At 38.5% G+C, this 22,118-nt stretch overlaps 1 protein-coding gene across 6 annotated transcripts in view; it reads left to right on the top strand.

The window, feature by feature from the left end:
- The first annotated feature begins 1 nt into the window (after window position 1).
- The window catches only part of polr2b (RNA polymerase II subunit B), a 30,161-nt gene continuing 8,044 nt past the window's right edge, over window positions 2-22,118 (top strand). Inside the window, 16 exon segments of one of the 6 annotated variants that reach the window (NM_001024461.4) lie at window positions 2-115; window positions 464-536; window positions 2,780-2,930; window positions 3,873-3,985; window positions 4,674-4,893; window positions 5,695-5,853; window positions 10,879-11,043; window positions 11,208-11,404; window positions 13,018-13,137; window positions 13,430-13,616; window positions 13,956-14,099; window positions 15,747-15,886; window positions 18,820-18,931; window positions 19,013-19,167; window positions 19,503-19,701; window positions 20,062-20,230. In NM_001024461.4, coding sequence (NP_001019632.2) covers window positions 97-115; window positions 464-536; window positions 2,780-2,930; window positions 3,873-3,985; window positions 4,674-4,893; window positions 5,695-5,853; window positions 10,879-11,043; window positions 11,208-11,404; window positions 13,018-13,137; window positions 13,430-13,616; window positions 13,956-14,099; window positions 15,747-15,886; window positions 18,820-18,931; window positions 19,013-19,167; window positions 19,503-19,701; window positions 20,062-20,230 — 2,323 coding nt within the window. In that variant the 5' untranslated portion in view covers window positions 2-96. 6 annotated transcript variants of the gene reach the window in all.

Here is a 22,118-nt window from a genome sequence, read left to right as displayed (position 1 = left end):
GCCGCCTGTGTTGTCTTCAGAGCGGCTCAGACGTGAGGCGCGCGCAGAAACTCTGTTTGTTATCATCAGAATTATTGATAATAAGCGGTACAAATCATGTATGATCAAGACGAAGGTATGTGTGAGGACTTATAAGCTCACTATGTGCTTATTGGTTGTTTTGGTTTAGTGAAATATGTGATTTAATACCTAATTTTCAAGCGTTAACGCAACGTATATGCTAACCGGCTAACGTTAACTCTTGCTTTGTCAGAAATGAGCTAAACATGCATAACTTTACTAATATAACTATTGCAGATTTAATACAACTGTAGGCTTTAAATATTGCTTATTAATTGTGTAACGTGTGTTTTGTTTGCTAGGCCGCAGTATGTAATGTTCATTTTAGGATATAAGTTAATGTGTTGTTGTTAAACTCTGTATTATTCGACCTGTTGAAGTAAATACTCCATAATCACTGCAGATATCCAGTATGATGAAGATGATGATGAAATCACCCCTGACCTGTGGCAGGAGGCCTGCTGGATTGTTATCAGGTAATAAAACCCTGCTACAATGGAGAAACTACATAAAATTACATGTACAAAACTGACTTTATGTGCAGAAATCACAGTAAATGTGTATAAAGTTGTTTATAGTTGCAACAAAATGTGATTCTGCTTGAAATGCTGAAAAGCGTGTTGTTGTGTGTAAATCTAGTGGTTTGAAGGAGAGTGGCCACTAACTAAGATTTCACATGACAATTTTTGTGTATATTCAGGTCAAACTGTGAACTTTAAATAGAGTATATGTCATTAAACATGGCATTAAAGGATTCCTTATATATGAATGACAAGACTTGGGTGTTGAAACAATTTTTCCACTCATTGACATTGTGGTGGGCTTATTGTTCAGGAAAACGAAGACTTTCCATAGCATGGAGAAAATTACAGCTGTCTCGCATTGTTTTTCTTTAGCTAATTTTATTAAAAACCCATATTATTTGGAGACCCGTTGTATTTTTTTATTGAAAACCTATATTATATGAAGAGCCATATTATATTTGCCATTTTACTGGTTTGATACATACAAAACCCATATTACACAAAACCCCATGTTATTTTTTTAGTGCTGTAACAGACCACAAATCTCACTTTTCGGATTACACTACGGTATTTGAATCATGGATTGGACCATTTTTTGGATCAGCAATAAGGGAGGAGGCAAATGTAATTTGCTTTTAATTTATACAAGCATATTACTGCAAAAACTATTGTTTTAAACAAACAGACCTTAAAGCCTGTCATTTTAACAAAAATGAACATCATGAATGAACAGCTGAAGAAAAGGAAAATATTCAATAGGTAAAATGATGTTTGCTACTGCTGCTGATAATGCTAAACATGGAAATCTAACATCGTCTACAGCACAGGTGTCAAACTCAGTTCCTGGAGGGCCGCAGCTCTGCACAGTTTAGTTCCAACCCTAATTAAACACACCTGATCAAACTAATTGAGTCCTTCAGGCTTGTTTGAAACCTACAGGTAAGTGTGTTGGAGCAGGGTTGGAACTAAACTGTGCAGGGCTTCGGCCCTCCAGGAATTGAGTTTGACACTCCTGGTCTACAGCATAACACATTTATTTACAATTAATGATTCAACAGTTCACTTAAAACTTCCTGTTTCATCATAGATGGATCGTCTCTGCAAACCTTTTCAGTGTCATCATTTTGATGGTTGTTTGTCGCCATTGGTTAAACAGTGTAATTGCTACAACATTCACCAGCGTCAAGTTCCATTAAACACTGATTTTATTCTTTACCATAAACATCAGAGTTTATATCTGAACTGTAAACCGTCTCCCAGCACTGCTGTGGTATTTAATTGTTTGTAACTCACTGAAAATATTGTATAAACTGAATTTCTCTCGACCGAGCGCCGATTTGAAAGCATCGCTTTGAAGGATTAATAATGTTATGTGTGTATTTAATGTGTATGGCCATACACCCAAAGCACTTTACAATCATGAGGGGGGGTCTCTCCACACCACAACCAGTGTGCAGCATCTACTTTGATGATGCGACGGCAGCCACAGGACAACGGCGCCAGTGCTTCACCACACAGCAGCTATAGGTGGAGTGAAGAGACAGTGATGGAGCCAGTTCAGTGGATAGGGATGATCGTTAGGGCCGATGAAGGGACTTTAGCCAGGACACCGGGGTTACACCCCTACTCTTTACCAGAAGTGTCATGGGATTATTAATGACCACAGAGAGTCAGGGCCTCGGTTTAACATCTCATCCAAAGGAATAAACATATGCAAATGATTATTATTTGTCGTTCATGTTGCGCGGGTTTGAATTGAGGTCATGATATTTTAATGTTAAATTCTGCAGCTTTAAGCTGAGAGCATTAATGCAGGTTATACAAACTGACAGAAAACACCTTTAGTTAATAACCTGAGAAAGCTTTTAGGTCACACTACAACCCCGAACTGTGGGTTGTGATCCATGCGGATCACAGATCCACCATGATCCAGTTCACCCCACTCATTTTTTTATCGTTTTGTTAATTTGTTTGAAAGCCCGTATAATTAGTTTTGTTGTTTTGCTAAATTGATTGAAAACACATTATATGAAGACTCATATTTATCTTTTTACAATTTTGACTCAAAACCCATATAAACTGAAAACCGTTATTAATTTTAACGCTTTGCTAATTTGTTTAAAAACGCATATGATACAGAGATCCATGTTAGGTGTCTTTGCTTTGCTCGTTAATGTTCACTCGTGTGTTTTCAGCTCGTACTTTGATGAGAAGGGTTTGGTGCGGCAGCAGCTGGACTCCTTCGATGAGTTCATCCAGATGTCTGTGCAGAGGATAGTGGAGGACGCTCCACCCATAGACCTGCAGGCTGAAGCCCAGCACACATCTGGAGAGGTGGAGGAACCGGTGAGTGGACACGGCTTAATTGAGTTTATTGCCATTGTACTGGATAATGAGATGAAAAGAGAGCAGCCCACAAAGTAAAAGTGCAAAGTGCTAGACAGAATGCCCAATGATGCAGGGATTATAGTTCTCCCTTCATGAGTGCCTGAATATTCATTCATTCATTCTCCTTCAGCTTAGTCCCTATATTCATCAGGGCTCGCCATAGTGGAATGAGCTACCAACTTATCCAGTATATGTTTTACACAGCGGATGCCCTTACAGCCGCAATCCAGTACTGGGAAACCCATACACACTCATTCACACACACTCATACACTACGGCCAGTGTAGTTGATCAGTTCCCCTATAGCGCATGTGTTTGGACTGTGGGGGAAACCAGAGCAGCCGGTGGAAACCCACGCCAACACGGGGAGAACATGCAAACTCCACACAGAAACACCAACTGAGACTCAAACCAGTGACCTTCTTGCTGTGAGGCCACAGTGCTAACCACTGAGCCACTGTGTCCCCCATTGCCTGAACACAGCATCTAGAATACTATGTTTAATGGTTTGGGAATTGTTCAACATGTTTAATAAATAGAATTACACAAACATGTCTAAAATATATTTGTATGTGTGTGTTAAATGTGTTGTGTGTAGGTTTCTGATTCTACCAAGGCATCAAAATACCAAATATTTTTTCATGTTTGCACAAAACTTGTCAAGTGAACATACTAAAACATCTCGTCTTTAATCTCTATTGCCCTCAAATATTTAAATAATGATTGGATCAAAGGAATGTGCCCTGAAAAAAATATTCAGAATTAGTTTGACTTTAATCCATGATAACGTCAACATCTTTGGCTGTTGTTGGAGCTCAAAGCCTGTGTACGCCACTGCTGTCATATGCATTAATGAGTCTCTCTCTAAACTGAATTGTGTGTTTGTTTGCATTTCTGCAGCCTCGATACCTGCTGAAGTTTGAGCAGATCTACCTGTCCAAACCCACGCACTGGGAAAGAGACGGCGCTCCGTCCCCTATGATGCCGAACGAAGCCAGACTTCGAAATCTCACGTCAGTGATGATGATGTTTGTGTATATATAGTGAATGTTTAGTATTCTTATATTTAATTCCATTAATTTCCAAGTGATGAGGATACTTATGCATATGTAAAGTTGTTTAAATTTTTAAAAAATATTCCCCAAATGATGTTGAACAGATTCAGGAGTTGTTCACAGTGTTTCCTCTAATATCTGTTCTTCTGGAGAAGGTCTGATTTGTTTTATTTGGGCTAGAATAAAAGCAGTTTTTAATTGTTTTAAAGTCATGTTAAGGTCAATATTATTGGCCCCTTCAGCAATATTAGTGTTGGATTGTGTCCAGAACAAACCACTGTTATACAATGACTTGCCTAATTACCCTAACTTTACCCTAATTACCCTAGTGAAGCCTTTACATGTCACTTTAAGCTGAACACTAATGTCTTGAAGAATATCTAGTCTAATATTATGTGCTGTCATCATGGAGAAGAGGAAACACATCAGCTATTAGAGAGATGTTATCAACACTATTATGATTAGAGACGTGTTGAAACAAATCTCTCCATTAAACAGAAATTGGGGGAATAAGCTTAAAATAATTCAAATTTAACAGGAGGGCCAATCATTTTGACTTAAATAAATAGGCTATATATTAGTGTTGTATATTGAACTCAAACTTAAACTTAAGTATTTAACAGGTTTTATTGTGTGTGATTTGCAGGTATTCTGCTCCTCTGTATGTGGACATCACAAAGACCATCATAAAGGACGGGGAGGAGCAGCAGCAGACGCAGCATCAGAAAACATTCATCGGCAAGATTCCCATCATGCTCCGCTCCACGTACTGTCTGCTGAGCGGGCTGACGGACAGAGATCTCTGTGAGCTGAACGAGTGTCCACTGGACCCCGGAGGATACTTCATCATCAACGGCTCAGAGAAGGTCACATCTCAGCCCTCTGAATGATAACATAAATGCATCAATGCTACCTGCCAATAATATGAGCTGTAGATTAAGGCGGATTGTAAATCATGATCTGTGTTTGCCGATATTTGGTGTATATATAGTGCTCAGCATAAATGTGTACAGCCAGTTTATGAAAATGAATATTTTTATCCTTTTCTCAGTGATTATAGCTCATATTTTGGTGCATTTTAACAAAAATGGTTCAATAAATAGATGTATTTATTAAAATACTAATGTAGTCTCTGAGCATCTTTAAAAATAGAAAGATAATTCTTTTAAATTGATGCAAAATATTGCAGTACAATTAAAAACCACAAGATTTTAACACAATTAATAAATTTAATGAATCTAACTGCTAATTTTCTGGACAGTTCTCAAGTTATTTTAGGTTAGTTTCAGATTTGGCTTCAATACTGACTAATCTAGTGCATATAAAGCATCCTGTAGAAAATATGAGTTAAAATGAGAGATCTGTGAGGGGTGTACTCGTGTTTGCTGAGTACTGTATTTACATGTTGTAAACATTTCCACACTTCAGACTAAAACAATCGCCAGGGGCTAGTCTTCATCTCAGCACCCTGGCATCCATTTGTGCATCTTTCTCTCTCTGATTGAAACTCATGACATGACTGCTCATTTACTGCCCAAGCCTGTGTAGAAGGACAGAAATTAAGGTTTTTAAAATTAAGCTAAATGAAATGAAGACACACAGCTCTATCCTGCAGAATTGCACCGTGTTGTTTCTCCTGAATGATCTGTGTTGTGTGTTTTCCTCAGGTTCTGATTGCTCAGGAGAAGATGGCCACTAACACAGTGTATGTGTTTGCCAAGAAAGACTCCAAATATGCGTACACCGGAGAGTGCAGGTCCTGTCTGGAGAACTCGTCCAGACCCACCAGCACCATCTGGGTCAGCATGATGGCCCGAGGAGGACAGGTAGTCCTAGTTTCCATCCTAATGGGAAAAAATCAAAAGTGAATCAGCTGCATTTATATCATTGTTAGAGCGGCTGTCTGTAGTATTGGTAGCCTATAAACTAATAATAAACAAGGCAACCATAATATAGACCCTTTTCACATTTCCCGGTTTCTCTTCTAGCCAAAGTCGTCATAGTTGAGAAAGCTTAGACATCAGTGAATGGGAGATTACAACAAATACTTTTTTACAGTTTTATTTGCTGCAATAAAAATAGAAAAACATCCACAATGATGTTATAAAGACTTTCAGAAAGAGGACAAAAATAGTGTGAGACAGATAACGGCAACCAGAGGAGAGAATAATGTCAGATTTACTGTCCTGTCCAATAGATGCTGCTTTAGAAATGCCTTGCGCAATCGGTAATTCGTTTTCAGAGATGATAGAATACATACATGAATGCATATAAATATTGAAAACTTTCAAGGATTAAAGATGATGATGAACCGATAAACATGTTATAACAGGCTTGTAAAAGGGTCTATGGGGTCGCATGGATGTAATGTGCACTTCAGCCCAGTTTATGTGGAATTTTTTAAAAGTTCAAAACCACCTCAAGTGAGCATAACGTGTTTTTTATTGAATAAAAGGTGCAGTATGAAGGATTGGCAATCTAAATTCCAAATATTGGATTTATTTAAGTTTTTAACTCGGCCCGTCCTCTTTAGACTGAAGCACATTCAGGTTGCCAGATTGACGACACTAACAGGAGCTAAAACTAAAATGAAGTATTCACTCTGGTAATTACATATGAAGCAACCATTCCATCTGGAGGCAGTGAATGAGGCATAATGTGCAGTGCATTTATCGTGAAAGTGTGGAGTTTGTCCTAATGGCATCTTCTACACAAATTCAAATAAATGGCCGTAAGCAGAAAGTTAGTTTTAGGTGAAAAACATCCGTGATTAAACTAGAGCGAGTGATGCGGTGCTTCAGGTTCACTGTGAGCTCAACGTTATACTGTACACTGCCCTGCTAATGTTACCTTTGTAATATGTGTATTATTTGCTGGTTAAAACCACCTCAGGTATTTTTATAACTCTGATGCCTCATGCACACTAGCTGTGACTTTGTATCTGCCTGTCGCTCTTGGTGGCGACCTGCTGCAAATGCAGGCCTACAGCACGGAGAATACAACCGGCCTCTGAGCAAGCAGAGAGGGTATCACGTGAGCTCTACTAGTGCTCCTATTGGCTGTCGCTCAAGAAGGGTTCTCAACTTTGTCATATCGCTAGACACACCCACCTGGTCGCGAACGGTCACTGTCGCTCGTGTAGGCGGAGGTTGCTGGAAGTCACTCACTTCTCATTGAAATGAACAGTTGCTTATCGCTTTGCTGCTGCGTAGGGCTGCACGATATTGGAAAAAATTGACATTGCGATATTATATACAGTATATATATATATATATATATATATATATATATATATATATATATATAAGACTAGGGCTGTGACGGTCACCGAGACAACCGCATCACCACCGTGGTCAGTTGCCACCGCCGTTGTCCATTGCCACCGGCTTTAGTACGTGACGTCACGCACTTTAAAACACAAATTACTAATAATGTTGCCAAGTATTACATATCTGTTAGAATATAACATTAGGCGCGATTCAGCAAGTTCAAGTTCAACCATGAAGCTTGTTAGAAAACGAAATCTTACATCTGGGAACATTTTGGATTCATGCCGACCGAGAAAGGTGAACGAATTAATTTAGATTAAGCTTTTTGTAGGGGGTTTTTAAGTGTTAAAGTGTGTTTTAATATTCACTGCTGAGAGTCCAAACACTAAGGAGCAAATCCATCGATACGCAGATCCACGGGTCCCGAATCATGCAAGCCAGTGGCGATTGACGGCGAGAGAAAAAAGCCATGTAGGCTTAATCAACTCCTGTCTTCTAAACGCAGAAGCCCAGCTCAGCCAGGCATGGCAGAGGCATTTGCAAAAAATGGCCAGATACAAAAGAGAAAGTGATAAATGGAAGACATTGACGAGAAATGGAGCAACATATTTGGTAACTAGTTAAGAAAACAGAAACAAGAAGCCCTCTCTCGCATGGTTGTGGAAAAGTAGCCTGTCTGTGCATTTTTGCTACAAGCACACCGTCTGACAGTGTATTGCTGGAAACATTATAACCCCATTCTTCACTTAAACCGGACAAAGTCAACATGTTAGTTTTTCTGGCAAATAATTTAAAATATGAATACAAAAGGTGGAGAGAACCTACGTTGTTTTTTTAAACATCTGACTTATATTGTTACTAGGTTAATATTTACTTTTTACTTATAATTATTAATATTTATATTATTATTACACTGATTAGTAAAGTGCCATTTAGGCTATTTGTTAAGTTCTTTAAAAAAATGTCACGTTTAATTGTTATTATTATACGGTTTCAAGCAGTTAAAGTAATTTAATATTTAACTACAATATTTAAAAACAGTTTTGTGTTTTATTAACGAAAGTTCAAAAATAAACACGTAGGCCTACGTTTATACGGATGTTTTATTTATTAATATTTAATTAAGTTAAGTTATTCCTTAATTTTAACATAAAAGGTCAATTAATTTATGTAGGCTACATTATTTGTTGATGTACGAGATCGAGGAACATGTTTGCCAGTAAATAATGTTCGCACCACTTAAAAAAAAATAAAATAAAATAACTTGCGAAAAGGATGCAATAAAAAATGCCAGCGCTTAATCATTCTTCACAATCGGATTCGTAAGTGCAATAAGCCGAGGCTATATTGCGCCGACAAGAACAAGCCCTAAAACTAAGTCTAGAGAGAGAATTAATACTAGTTAATATTAATGATTATAAACACGAACTGCGTTGTATGATAAACGCCTCACACTGTCATGATCTTTTCTGAAGAACAGATAATCCATGTTGTCACCGTCTCCCCAGCCAGGTTTTCATCTGCTTTTTTTTCTTCTTCTCGCTACAAACAATAAAGTATCAGCGCCAGACCAGTGGTTTAAATTATATTTTACTCTCCTGATTTCTTTTCTTTTTATAAAAAAAAACATAAATGTTTAAAGTTTTGTATTGCATATATATTTTTAAAGATTATCATTCAGCTTACCTGCAGCAAGAAGTTGTGTGCTGGGCAAATCCCCTTTAACCATGCTACCTATTTCATTTATGACACTGTAAACTTGACTTGGCAGGCTGATCATCTTTAAACTCAAAAAGGTATTTTTAACTTCTGCATAATGTGATGTTTCTTATTACAACTGTTAGCGGTGTCAAAATGAAAGCAATTAAACAATAAAAAGGGTTTTGTTTTATCAATTGTATAGTTTAGTTTTAATAATAATGTATATAATAAATTATAATATTGATTATTGTGTAGACTACAGTCTCCAACAAAACATTGTTATTAGGTTAATAGACCTAATCCCTAACTGAAAAACGAATGTGAAAATGACAGGCAGTTGCGTCTCTGCTAAAATTAATTTAACGACAAATTTCTTTTGCATTTTTCCCCTGTATTTAAATAATTATTTAACTAAAACATGAATTGATTGCCCAGTTCTTTCCCGTGTGAGTTTAGTGCGCCTCCGCATCTGCGTTTTAAAGTTTACAGGTGCACCCTGAACTGACGCGGGGACCAGATCTCTGCACTATTGCCTTAATTTCACAATTTTCATAACTGCATTGCATTTTCATATGGTAAAATATCAAAATTTATGTTCTGAAAGTAGTAATGACGGGAGTGTTAGTAATTAATGACAGAAAGAACTTTCACTTTTGAGTGAACTTCTGTCACGTGTTATTTTAGTATGATGAAAAAAAAAATTTAACAAAAATAGTAATGCAGAATTTTTCGCTCTGCCAAGCCTTCTCTGTTGCTGTTGTGGAGCAGCAGCATGCTTCAGTCACCCTTTTTTCCCCGGCTCCACTCCGCCTCCGACTCCTGAGTCTCACTCACTCACTCACTCATGCGGGCATGCACTGCGGTCTCATGAGGAAACGCAGCTTTTTGATATAATGTTTTTCTTGTTCCCCGAATACAAATCATTTTTCAAGTATTTGTTCGAAATAAGTATTGGTAAAAACACGTTATTCGTGCTCATCCGAATACCGTATCCGGGTTCTGCTCCACCCATAATACATATAGCCTATATATATAATTTTTTATTTTATTTTTTTTTTTGCATCGCACCCTCCAGCGATGTGACTATCGCGGATGTGCACATCACGTATCGTGCAGCCCTACTGCTGCGAGTTGCTCGTAGTGTGAATGAGACTTGAGTCTCTCATTTCTGCAGTTGCTTCTGTCCACCAGAGGGCGCATTTTCATCTGCATCCGCATATATTTAGAGCAGGGGTGTACAAGCTCTGTCCTGGAGGGCCGGTGTCCTGCATAGTTTAACTTCACCTTCCCTCAACACACCTCCCTGTCCAAGTGAGTTTCTAGTATAATTAGTAAGAGCTTGATTAGCTGCTTTAGGTGTGTTTAATTGGGGTTGGAACTAAAATATGCAGGACACTGGCCCTCCAGGACCGAGTTTGCACACCTCTAATTTAGAGCCTTTATGACTGAATTAAATTACGCTGTTTTCCACCGTCTGGCAACCTGCTGTGCTGAAATATAATTGGTTAAAGTGGCAGTGGGCGGAGTTACAGATCAAAACAAAGACAGACATTCCAAGACAGAACGCACATTTTCAGAGCAGGATACCTGATTTAGCATGGTTTTACAGATAAATATGGTCACTTAGCATGATTCTGAAATATCTGCAAATATATTATTGAATTTTAATGATTTAGAGGAGTAAACTATGTACATTCAGGAGCTTTAACCCTTTTCACACAATTCCAAAACCACTTTAAACAAGAGTAAAAATGTTTTTTATGAATAAGAGATTTTTGTTTAAAATTTGGCATCATTTAATACTTCAGTATGTGCATTAGCACAGGGTGATGGAAACCAAGCTAGTGTTGAATTTTCTGCAATTATTTCTGTATGTTTCAGGGAGTAAAGAAAAGTGCCATCGGTCAGAGGATCGTGTCCACGCTGCCGTATATCCGGCAGGAGGTGCCCATCATCATCGTGTTTCGCGCTTTAGGATTCGTGTCTGACAGAGACATTCTGGAGCACATCATCTATGACTTCGATGATCCGGAGATGATGGAAATGGTATGTCACATGAGCGCTGTGCAGTAATATACAGTTTAGTTTAGAGCGTAATTAATCCCCTTGGTTTATTCATTCTGACTGGGTATGGTGCATCACATATAACACAAAGGACAGACTGAAATACCAACACTTACCTTCAATCGTACTCCACTGTCTGTCCACAGGTAAAGCCGTCTCTGGATGAGGCGTTTGTGATTCAGGAGCAGAACGTGGCTCTGAACTTTATCGGCTCCAGAGGGGCCAAACCTGGAGTCACTAAAGAGAGGAGAATTAAATACGCTAAAGAGGTCCTGCAGAAGGAGGTGCTGCCGCATGTGGGCGTGTCAGACTTCTGCGAGACCAAGAAGGCTTACTTTCTAGGGTAAAACGGTGTTTATTTAGTTGCATTCTATTAAGTCTAAACAAACATATTTCAGTATATTAAGTTTATATTTGTAAAACATTTGTTCATGAAGTAAACTCACTTAAAGAATCATTCAGTAAAACTCTGCCTGAGTTTAAAGAGAAATATTTATCATTAAGTCTGATAAATCACTTGTGTTTGTGGATTTTTTTGTATTTGTATTATTCTGAATTTATTCTGCCATGAAGATAGTCAATGAAGCTGACGTTAACTATAAATTTAAGATCTGATCTGATATGCTCAAACACTGAATATGTTGTGAATTATAATTCTAATTTAAAAGAACTTATCTGTGTGAGTTTATAGTGTAGTTTCATAAAGCACAAATTTAGAAATCATTTCTGATTATTAAAACATTGCTGCTTTGTTTTTGTGGAAACCATTTTCTGCATGCAAACACGTTTATTTGAAATAGATATCCATTTTTATTTATGCAATATCACGGCTGAATAACAGCATAAACTACAGCTGCGTCCCAAATCGCATACTAATGCACTATTCTACGCCATTTTGTAGTATCAATAGTGTCAGTAGTGTGTTCACACTGAAAACTCTTAACAATAATGAGTGCACTTTAATAACCCGGATGATGCACTCATTCAGCTGCTAAAATGAAGTGTGTAATGATGGACGCTCCACGCACTCAACGACCGCAGGTTTGCTTACGTAGTGAAAGGGGCGGAGCTATCGGGCGCACATGTTGAATAACAAAATTTATTTCGGATTGTAAAAGCAAAATTCTTCTACGAGAGTGATTATAGCGCCTCCCGATGGTGAATGCGGCAATACTCGCGGCAGGTATTATTTGATAATTCGGTCGTTTATTTCACTGATTTGGCAACTGTCAAACGTCATCAGGGAAACGGTTTGAATTTCCGCTTAATAAAAAAACATTAGTCTGCCATTTGGGACGACACTACATACATACACTATGCTGTTGAGTGTGTAAGTGCATAAGTACATAGTGCATGAGTGCATAGTGTATATTGTGCCATTTGGGACGCAGCTTACTATAACGGGGTGCTCAACCCTGTTCCTGGAGAAACACCTTCCTGCAGATTTCAGTTGCAGCCCATATCAAACACACCTGAACCAATTAATTAGGACGTGATAATTACAGGCAGGTGTGTTTGATATGGGTTGCAACTGAAATCTGCAGGAAGGTGTTTCTCCAGGAACAGGGTTGAGCACCCCTGCTATAATGACCACCTCAGCAGCTGATTATGTGCTTTATACTATTAAAATGGTCTTAAATATGATTTTGCATGACATTTGATTTCTCACTGTGCGCAGCAGATGGTTTGTCAGATCTTGAAAATAATCTAACTGGCCAACATGGTTTAAAAATAAACATTAGAATGGTGTGCAGACCAACGAGCATCAGTCACTCAGCATGTGCTTTTACTAATGTTAAAGAGGTTTAATATTGTCTATAATTAGATTATTATCCTGTACATGTGGTTTTGACATTGCTTGTTGCTGGGAGTTTGGTGTATGTGTTTAGGACACAGTGTAATGATCACTTTTAATTGAATATGTTTGTGCATGTATTTTGTTCTTCCTCTGTGTAGTTATATGGTCCACCGTCTGCTGCTGGCCGCTCTGGGCCGACGAGAGCTGGACGACAGAGATCATTACGGCAACAAGAGGCTGGATCTCGCTGGACCGCTGCTCGCCTTCCTTTTCAGAGGGTAAACATCTTCAAAAACCTTCATGAAGAGATTTAGATGCATCAAATAATAACCTTTATAATGCCTTCTAGATGCATCAAGTAGACTTCTTAAAGTGTGCTAGATGCATGAAATAACCCTCTGGAAGTGCTCTAGATGCATGAAATAATGCCCTTTATAAAGTCTTGTAGATGCATGGAGTAATAACATTCAGTGTTCACAATGCATGCAATAATTATCTTCATATAGTGTTCTAGATGCATGAAGTGATGCTTGTGCATGCTTCACCATGCCTCATCTCTGTGTTTGGCAGAATGTTCAAGAACCTGCTGAAGGAGATCAGGATTTACGCACAGAAGTTCATCGATAGAGGGAAGGACTTCAATCTGGAGCTGGCCATTAAAACACGCATCATTTCTGACGGACTGAAGTATTCTCTGGCCACGGGGAACTGGGGTGACGTGAAGAAAGCCCACCAGGCCAGAGCTGGAGTCTCTCAGGTCAGCCCACGTCTGCTCTGTTTATGTCTCTTTACTCATCTTTCCTAAAGGATTAGCTCACTGAAAAATATACATTCTGTTACAATAAGCAGATTATGGGAGAAATAACACGACACCTTCATGTTATTCCAATAAATGAGCATTTACTTTGGAGGCTAAAACTATGGCGGCGCTCATGATCACAAGTAAATGTGGATTTTATTGGAATAATGTAAAGCTGTTGTGTTATTATCTACATATTTCACAAGTTATGGTACCCAGTGTTCTTTTAAGGTGGGAATGGTTCTCAGTTTTTGTGCACTTCCTGTTTGATGTTTTGTGGTGTGTGTTTGTGTACAGGTGTTGAATCGGCTGACCTTCGCCTCCACTCTCTCCCACCTGCGGCGTGTAAACTCTCCCATCGGCCGGGATGGTAAGCTGGCCAAACCGCGGCAACTCCACAACACGCTGTGGGGAATGGTGTGTCCTGCAGAGACCCCCGAGGTAAAACACTGCAGCACGGTTACACTTAATGCTGGGCAGTTATGCAAAATTCATAACCTCTTATTCACCATGAACACACTTTCATTCATATGCAAAAAAGAAAACGCGAGTCTCTAAGTCTCTAATTCATAAGATAATGTTCATTATTCATCAGATAATCTTTGGATTTTCACTTCCACGATTTTCACAGTGATGTTTCTACCATGAAAAAAATTACATTATTATAATTATTATTATAGATGCATGTTATTATTTGATCATTTTCACATTGCATCATTTAAAACAATATTCATTTACAAAATAAATTATTAAAATAAATAAATAAATAAATAAGTAAATTATTCTCTGCTTTTTACTTGACTATTTAAAGTGTAATTTTGCTTGCGAGAGCTGCAGGAGATTTTCCACTTCTGACATTAACAAAATTAGATTTTTAATTTTTTTTTTAGGGATTTTTTTTTACATAAAAACTGAAACGTGACCTTTTTTTCCCCTCTTAAGATATCTTCATTTTAAGCAATATTTCAGTTTGTAGTGTTCATCACATAGTTTGTTGCTTTGTTTGCAGAGATTAAACTTTTTAGCGCTGGAACATATTGAAAATGCTGAAGAACACAATTTTATTATTTTTTCGGACTCAAAATCTTGTCTACAGACATTGAATTCTTTTAAACTGGAGCATCATATTATTTGTGACATTTTTATTAAAGTGAATGAACTACAGAGAAAGTTTTATAATATAGTCTTCTGCTGGATCCCAGGACATGCTGGACTATTTGGAAATGAACAAGCTGAAAAAGCCGCCAAAACAGCCCTTGCAGGAAAGCTAAAGGAGTGTAAAATCCCACCTTCCGATCATTAATAAAAGGCTATATTCTATACCAATGGCAAACAGAATGGAATCAGTGCCCAGAAAATAAACTTTTTGAAATTCAGCAAGAAATGGAAAACAAATCTAATTTATTTTTTAAGTCAAAACAAGATGAGATTGTGAATAGAAGATGCCGCATTGGACACACAAGACTCGCGCATGAACATTTACTCAAAGGAGAAGAACCCCCAAACTGCCTTTATTGCAACAAAAAACAAACTGTTAAAAATATTCTTGTGGAATGCCCCATTTTTAATGTTCTTAGACAACAATTTTTAACTGGAGAGACTCTAAGTGAACTTTTTTTAAATGTGAATCTTTCTAAAATTGTTGAATTTTTATCAAAAGGAAACCTTAGATTTTCATCATATATATTATCATTATTATTATTTATGTATTTTACCTTGTGTATTATTTATTTCTGTTAATGACTTAATTTTTTAGGACTTTTTTTAAAAATATAGAAAAGTGGTATTTATAAAATGTGGTAACCTTGATCCGTTTTTTTTTGCCATGACAAAGCCATAGAAGCTGAAATGGCAATAAAATGAAAACTCTCTCTCTCTGCAGAGATTAGAAATGAGCCCTTTCATAAGGAAAAGTTGCCCCACCTTTAATAGTTAAGTCTATTCACAGTACAAAGATAACATCGGGGTGAATGTAGAGAGTAAAATAAACAAATGAAAATGAAATAACTGTTCATTAACTGAAATGGAGATGTAAAGTGATTAATCCACTAATGTAGGCTTTGATTTCTGCATTGTGTTTGTTTTTAGGGTCATGCTGTAGGTCTGGTGAAGAATCTGGCGCTCATGGCCTACATCTCTGTGGGCTCGCAGCCGTCACCTATCCTGGAGTTTTTGGAGGAGTGGAGTATGGAGAATCTGGAGGAGATCTCTCCGGCTGCCATCGCCGAGTGAGTGCAGTGCGCTTTACTGCAAACATACTGCACAGTAGGCATGGGGATAACCAGAGTACTGCAGTTTGGAAGAATCATGGGTTTTAAACCGCTCCTATTTTCTATAATATGGTTCCTATTGTATATGATTTTTAACGTGTTATCAGCCCACAATTCAGAAAACATTTCACTTAACAAAATCTCTTATACACTGACATGCAGCCTGCTATAGAGCTGAACAGTGCCGTGGCTTTACTGTATATCCTGAAAAAAAAGAATCTGTGTGATTGAAACGAATGAAGACAGCAGAAGGCAATGATTCATTTTAATTATATAGTCTGACATGTTTAGTACTCCAACATATTATGAAAGTCTCTTAAAAGTCCTCTGCAGCACACCCTCGTGTTGTCTGTAATAGTGTTGTCCCGGTACTGAAGTTTTAAACCCGGCTATTTCCCGCTAACATGGAAGCGCTGCTGAGCGCAGATGACTCGACTGATCTTCACGGCTTCGCGCTTCAGTCTCCGTGTATCTGTGTTTGGTTTGCGCTCAGTTTACCGCTCTTCACCCAGTGCAAGCACAGATACACGGACTGGAGCGCGAAGCAGCCGTCAAGATCAGTCGAGTCATCAAGCAGATCGCTCGGCTCATCTGTGTTTGTGCTCAGTATACAGTGGTGGGTGAACTGATGACCTTCTCTGTTAATCACAATCATTTCTGTTGAACACGTGAACACAATCAGCGCTGTTTCAAGAAAGCCATCAGCATTGCCTTAAATGTTAGCGGGAAATTGCCGGTCTTTCTTTTAATTCAGTATCGTGACAAGTCTAATATAGTGAAAGAATCAGTTTATTAACTCGAGTTTGATGAATAGCATCTAAAACGTGTGTTTGGGAAAGAAAACGTTAGCTAACTAGTGCTATTTCCCTTAACTTAGCTGAAAATGAGCTCTGATATCCCTTTTTACATTCACCATTCATTCAGAACAGACCTTCGGGTCACCCGGAAGGCGGAGAAATGATAAAATTGTGTCACTTTATCTTCGCTGATAAGATATATAGCCAGTTACACAACATTCCTATGTAACTCCCAATGATACTTCCGGTTTTCTTCCCACCGCAGCCTCGATTTCGCTTTTGAAAATGGCAGCCGCGTGAAATCAGTCCATTCCCGCAGCCCCTCCAGCATTCCTCTGACTGTGGACGATTCGTATATTTTGAGATCATCAATGGTTTTCTAAAAAACCTAATTTTTGTTTTCCAGTCAAACTCTTTCCAGCTATGGCTGTTGATCCCCTTCTGTGCTTCTGAACATGTTTTCTGCCTCAGTTTTTTCATTAAGTTCCCATTTTGCTTTAATTTGAAGGGTGTTATCTGTTGAATCCAGATTTAGGCTATTATATATCTGTGATATGTGTCTTTTAGGGGTGTCACGATCCTCCAAATCCTCGATTCGATTACATTTTCGATTCTTAAGTCACGATTCGATTCAATTTTCGGTTATGAATAATTAATTAATTAATAACGAATTAATTATTTGTAGCCTACCGTTTAAACTACCTGACCTGCATGGTCTTTGTTTTACCCATAACCAAATCATACAGTAAATAAATAAAGGTAAGTTACACACATAATTACCAAAATCCATCTATTGAATTAATCAATCCATTAAAGAAACGTAGACTAGAATTCTGCATTTTAGGCTTAAATTATAGAGAGACATGTTATATATAGCAGATGAACCGAGACTGCATCAGATTGCGAAGCAGATCAATGTTGTTCTATCTTTCGAGCTGTCAGAGCGGAAATGAACAAAACAACAGGCCTAACACAACATAAGATTAAAACATGAAAAAATGATCAGATAGTAACTTCGGTCAATTTTCCTGACGGATAAACCGAGATCAGGCTGGATAAACAGCTCTCTGTAATATTTCAGCATGCTTTCACTCTCGCATTTACCGGTAAGAATGACATCTCGCCCTGCTCATCATTCTCTCTTCATATAGCCGTATATATGGCCATTACACGATCATAATACACTGTGATATAGTCTGGGTCGTTGTTTTGTTTTCTCACTACAATCGATCCGCTCAGTAGGGCAGAGACCGTCTCATTCAGGCGATCTCGGACTGATTGATTTGGCGCGGATGCGAGCGCAACTGCTGGATATATGCCAAACAAACTAACGGGGGAAACGAGACAGATTCCGAAACAAACGTCTATGTGTGAAAGCACTGTAAGATTTAACAAGCACAGTTTAACAAGCACTTCAGCAAGCGTGTTTTTCCCGCTTGGCAAGCCAAGCTGGCGTGACATTGGGGGCGTGGCAGCATCGACGATTCTAGTTTTTGATTCGATAATCGAAATTAAGCATAAATTTCGATCGATTTGGATTTAAAATCAAATCGTGACACCCTTAGTGTCTTTTATGTTGTCCTTTTAGTTTTTTTATATTAATAAAATACTGTTCCACATTAGTTGGGACTTTTTTGAGTATTTCCTTTTATTTACGATTTGTAATATAGCTTCTGAATTGTAAATATTGAAAGAAATCGCTTGACGACAACATAAATTTGTCTTTAAGATAAGAAAATGAGTGCATAGTGTTTTCATTAAATAACTGATCAATTATCATAAGACCCTTATCCAATCATGTTTTAAAAGTGGCATCCCATTTGGATGGTAAGAACTCAGGGTGTATTTTTTTACTCTAGACATTTCAAAAGAACAGAGCAGTAATCACAATCGCATGATATCTATATCTGTCTGAATCCCCATGACTTTGCTCATTCTGGCCAATGAGCTTCGATGTTAACTGGACAAGAGACGATGTGTGGAAATCAACAAACACACTAACCAACCTGACGAAACCCAGTGGCAAACGACTAAATCTTTAAGTAGGAACAGCATTTGTTGCAGTGTGTAATGCATGCGTGTTTATTCCTTCAGCGCCACTAAGATCTTTGTGAACGGCTGCTGGGTGGGCATCCACAAAGACCCCGAGCAGCTGATGAACACGCTGCGCAAGCTGAGGAGGCAGATGGACATCATCGTGTCTGAGGTGCTGCTCTGATCTCTCGATGGTATCCTGCTCTCTATAGTGCACAGCAGCTGAGCGTGGTGTTGTTCTGTGGGTCTGCAGGTCTCCATGATCAGGGATATCCGCGAGCGAGAGATCCGCATCTACACTGACGCCGGCCGCATCTGCAGACCCCTGCTGATCGTGGAGAAACAGAAGCTGCTGCTGAAGAGACGACACATCGACCAGCTCAAGGAGAGAGAGTACAACAACTACAGGTACATCTGCGCTTTCCTCAAGTCATATTTAGAGGAGCAAGGACATTTCCTTCTGGAGGAAGTCTGATTTGTTTTATTTGGGCTAGAATAAAAGCAGATTTTAATTGTTTTAAAGTCATTTCAAGCTTAATATTATTGGCCCCTTCAGCAATATTAGTGTTGGATTGTGTCCAGAACAAACCACTGTTATACAATGACTTGCCTAATTACCCTAACTTTACATGTCACTGTAAGCTGAACACTAGTGTCTTGAAGAATATCTAGTCTAATATTATGTGCTGTCATCATGATGAAGAGGAAACACATCAGCTATTAACTATTGTGTGTGTGTGTAGTTGGCAGGATCTGGTGGCCAGCGGTGTGGTGGAGTACATCGATACACTGGAGGAGGAGACTGTGATGCTGGCCATGACCCCTGATGACCTCCAGGAGAAGGGCGTGGCTTATTGCTCCACATACACGCACTGTGAGATCCACCCGTCCATGATCCTGGGCGTCTGCGCATCCATCATTCCCTTCCCTGATCACAACCAGGTACTGGCCCATGTAGACGTATGCCCATGAGGGTTGGCTATCCAGAACCGGTCCAAAACACTATGAATGAGTGATTTGCATCTGATTGGCTGTTGTCATTTTCTTGTCTCGAATCCGTCCATTAGTGTTTATCTACAGCTGTGGGCTCAGCTTTAGAACCCTCCAGCCTATAGCAGAGCAGCAACTGTTCAGTAGGCAGGGCTAAAGAGAGTAAAGCCCCTGATCTGATTGGTCAAATTTAGATAAACAGCCAATGCAAAACCTAAATGTGATGTATCGCACATATGCATATACTATTATCACGATCTGTTGTGCAGCCCTATAATACACGTCCTATAAGATTCTCTCTCCTGTCCACAGTCTCCCAGAAACACCTACCAGTCTGCTATGGGGAAGCAGGCTATGGGAGTGTACATCACTAATTTCCACGTGCGGATGGACACGCTGGCACACGTGCTGTATTACCCACAGAAACCGCTGGTCACCACACGCTCCATGGAGTATCTACGCTTCAGAGAGCTGCCCGCAGGTAAACACTGCAGAGTAGAGCGTGTGTGTCCACAGCACTGGAGATAATCAGTTCATCTTACCTTAGTAACTTTTACTGAGGATTATGGAGAAGTCTGACACGTAGAGTGTGGGTGGGACTGAGCTTGATAATACAGTGATGTCAGTATGCTCATTAACTATGCACACAGGGATTGGCTGAGTGGGAGGGGGAGGAGTCTGTCAGAGGTTTATTTGTAAGAACTTCATTCATTTATTTTCTTTTCGGCTTAGTCTCTTTATTAATCAGCGGTCACTACAGCGGAATGAACCGCTAACTATTGCCAAGTGAATAATTGCATTCTAAAAAGTGCATTTCTTTTCAATGCGTAGACATTAAAGAGTTTCTGATTATAATAAATTGTCATAATTAAATTAAGTTAATGTATCAATTTTTAGATATTTGGAAAAAACATGTAAAAATAGCCACATTTTTATTTATAGAATGTTTATATATATGAGCAATATCACATGAGTAGCAGTGCGATATGGCTGTATATCGGCACTGGTGGGAGGCGCGGCCTCGTGCCTTAGTGGCCCTACCACTAAGCCGATATACAGCCATATTGCACTGCTACGAGTGTGATATTGCGTTTATACAACAGTTTGACGGCATAATTGTGTATATAAAAACAAAATCAAACATGGAGAGTCTCTAAAACCCTTTTGCATGAGGAACTACTTTCTTCCACATTGGATTAAAATCATAAGCTGACAGTTTAACAGCTGAGCAAGCATCTTTTACACTAGATCTGTAGTGTCTGCTTTCTGCTGGCTGTATGTGGGCGGAGTAATACACAAAGGGTAAAGAGGCTTTACGGGTGCTGATATTACTTAAATATATCACAGCTATCAGCCAATCAGATTCAATAACCACACAGAACTGTTGTATAAATATATTTATACAACAGTTCTGTGTGGTTATTGCCTCTTTACCCTTTGTGTATTACTCCGCCCACATACAGCCAGCAGAAAGCAGACACTACAGATCTACAGTGTAAAAGATGCTTGCTCAGCTGTTTAACTGTCAGCTTATGATTTTAATCCAACGTGGAAGAAAGTAGTTCCTCATACAAAAGGGTTTTAGAGACTCTCTATGTTTGATTGTTTTTATATACACAATTATGCCGTCAAACTGTTGTATAAACGCAATATCACACTCGTAGCAGTGCAATATGGCACTGGTGGGGCCACTAAGGCACTCGGCCTGCGGCCTCTAGCCAACGCACGCCTCCCACCAGTGCCGATATACAGCCATATCGCACTGCTACTCATGTGATAGATATATATATATATATATAATTTTTTTTTTTTTTTTTTTTTTTTTTTTTTTTTTTTGAGTGTGTGTGTTTTAAACTCTGACTTTAAGGGAATACTTCTGCAAATACACCCATATAACTTATTAAAAGCTTGTTGTGGTGAAATAACTGTATAGATAATAATTGTATATAAATAACTCTGCTAACGCTTTACTGATTTAGAGGCTAGTTTAGTTTTTAATACACTAAATTTTGTACTTTGATGCCTTTTTTTTTAAACTATTTCTTCTAAATTGTAAAGTTAGGAGCTAATTTTAGCATTAAGACTGGAGTAATGATGCTGGAAACAATATTTTATTTAAAAAGTACTGTTTCAAAATAGAACTGCTTGGTTTATCGAAAAAATATGGCAATCTCTATTTGACCCACCCATATGATCTTAATTCAGCTTTTTTACGATCCAGCCATTTATATTATCAAGGTCAGGAGAGAAGAGTGAAGGCGGTCGCACAAGTCTTCACATTGTTGCTCAGCAATATGGACACCTCCAAATGGTGTTAAAAGTGTCACATACTGTATTAATAGTTCACTCAATTCATATTTTATTCATAT

Source organism: Danio rerio, chromosome 14 (assembly GCF_052040795.2).
Source record: "Danio rerio strain M-AB ecotype USA chromosome 14, GRCz13ab, whole genome shotgun sequence".
NCBI classification, from domain to species: Eukaryota; Metazoa; Chordata; class Actinopteri; order Cypriniformes; family Danionidae; genus Danio; species Danio rerio.
The sequence above is the reverse complement of the archived record's forward strand: the minus strand, read 5'-3'. Positions and strand labels throughout refer to the sequence as shown.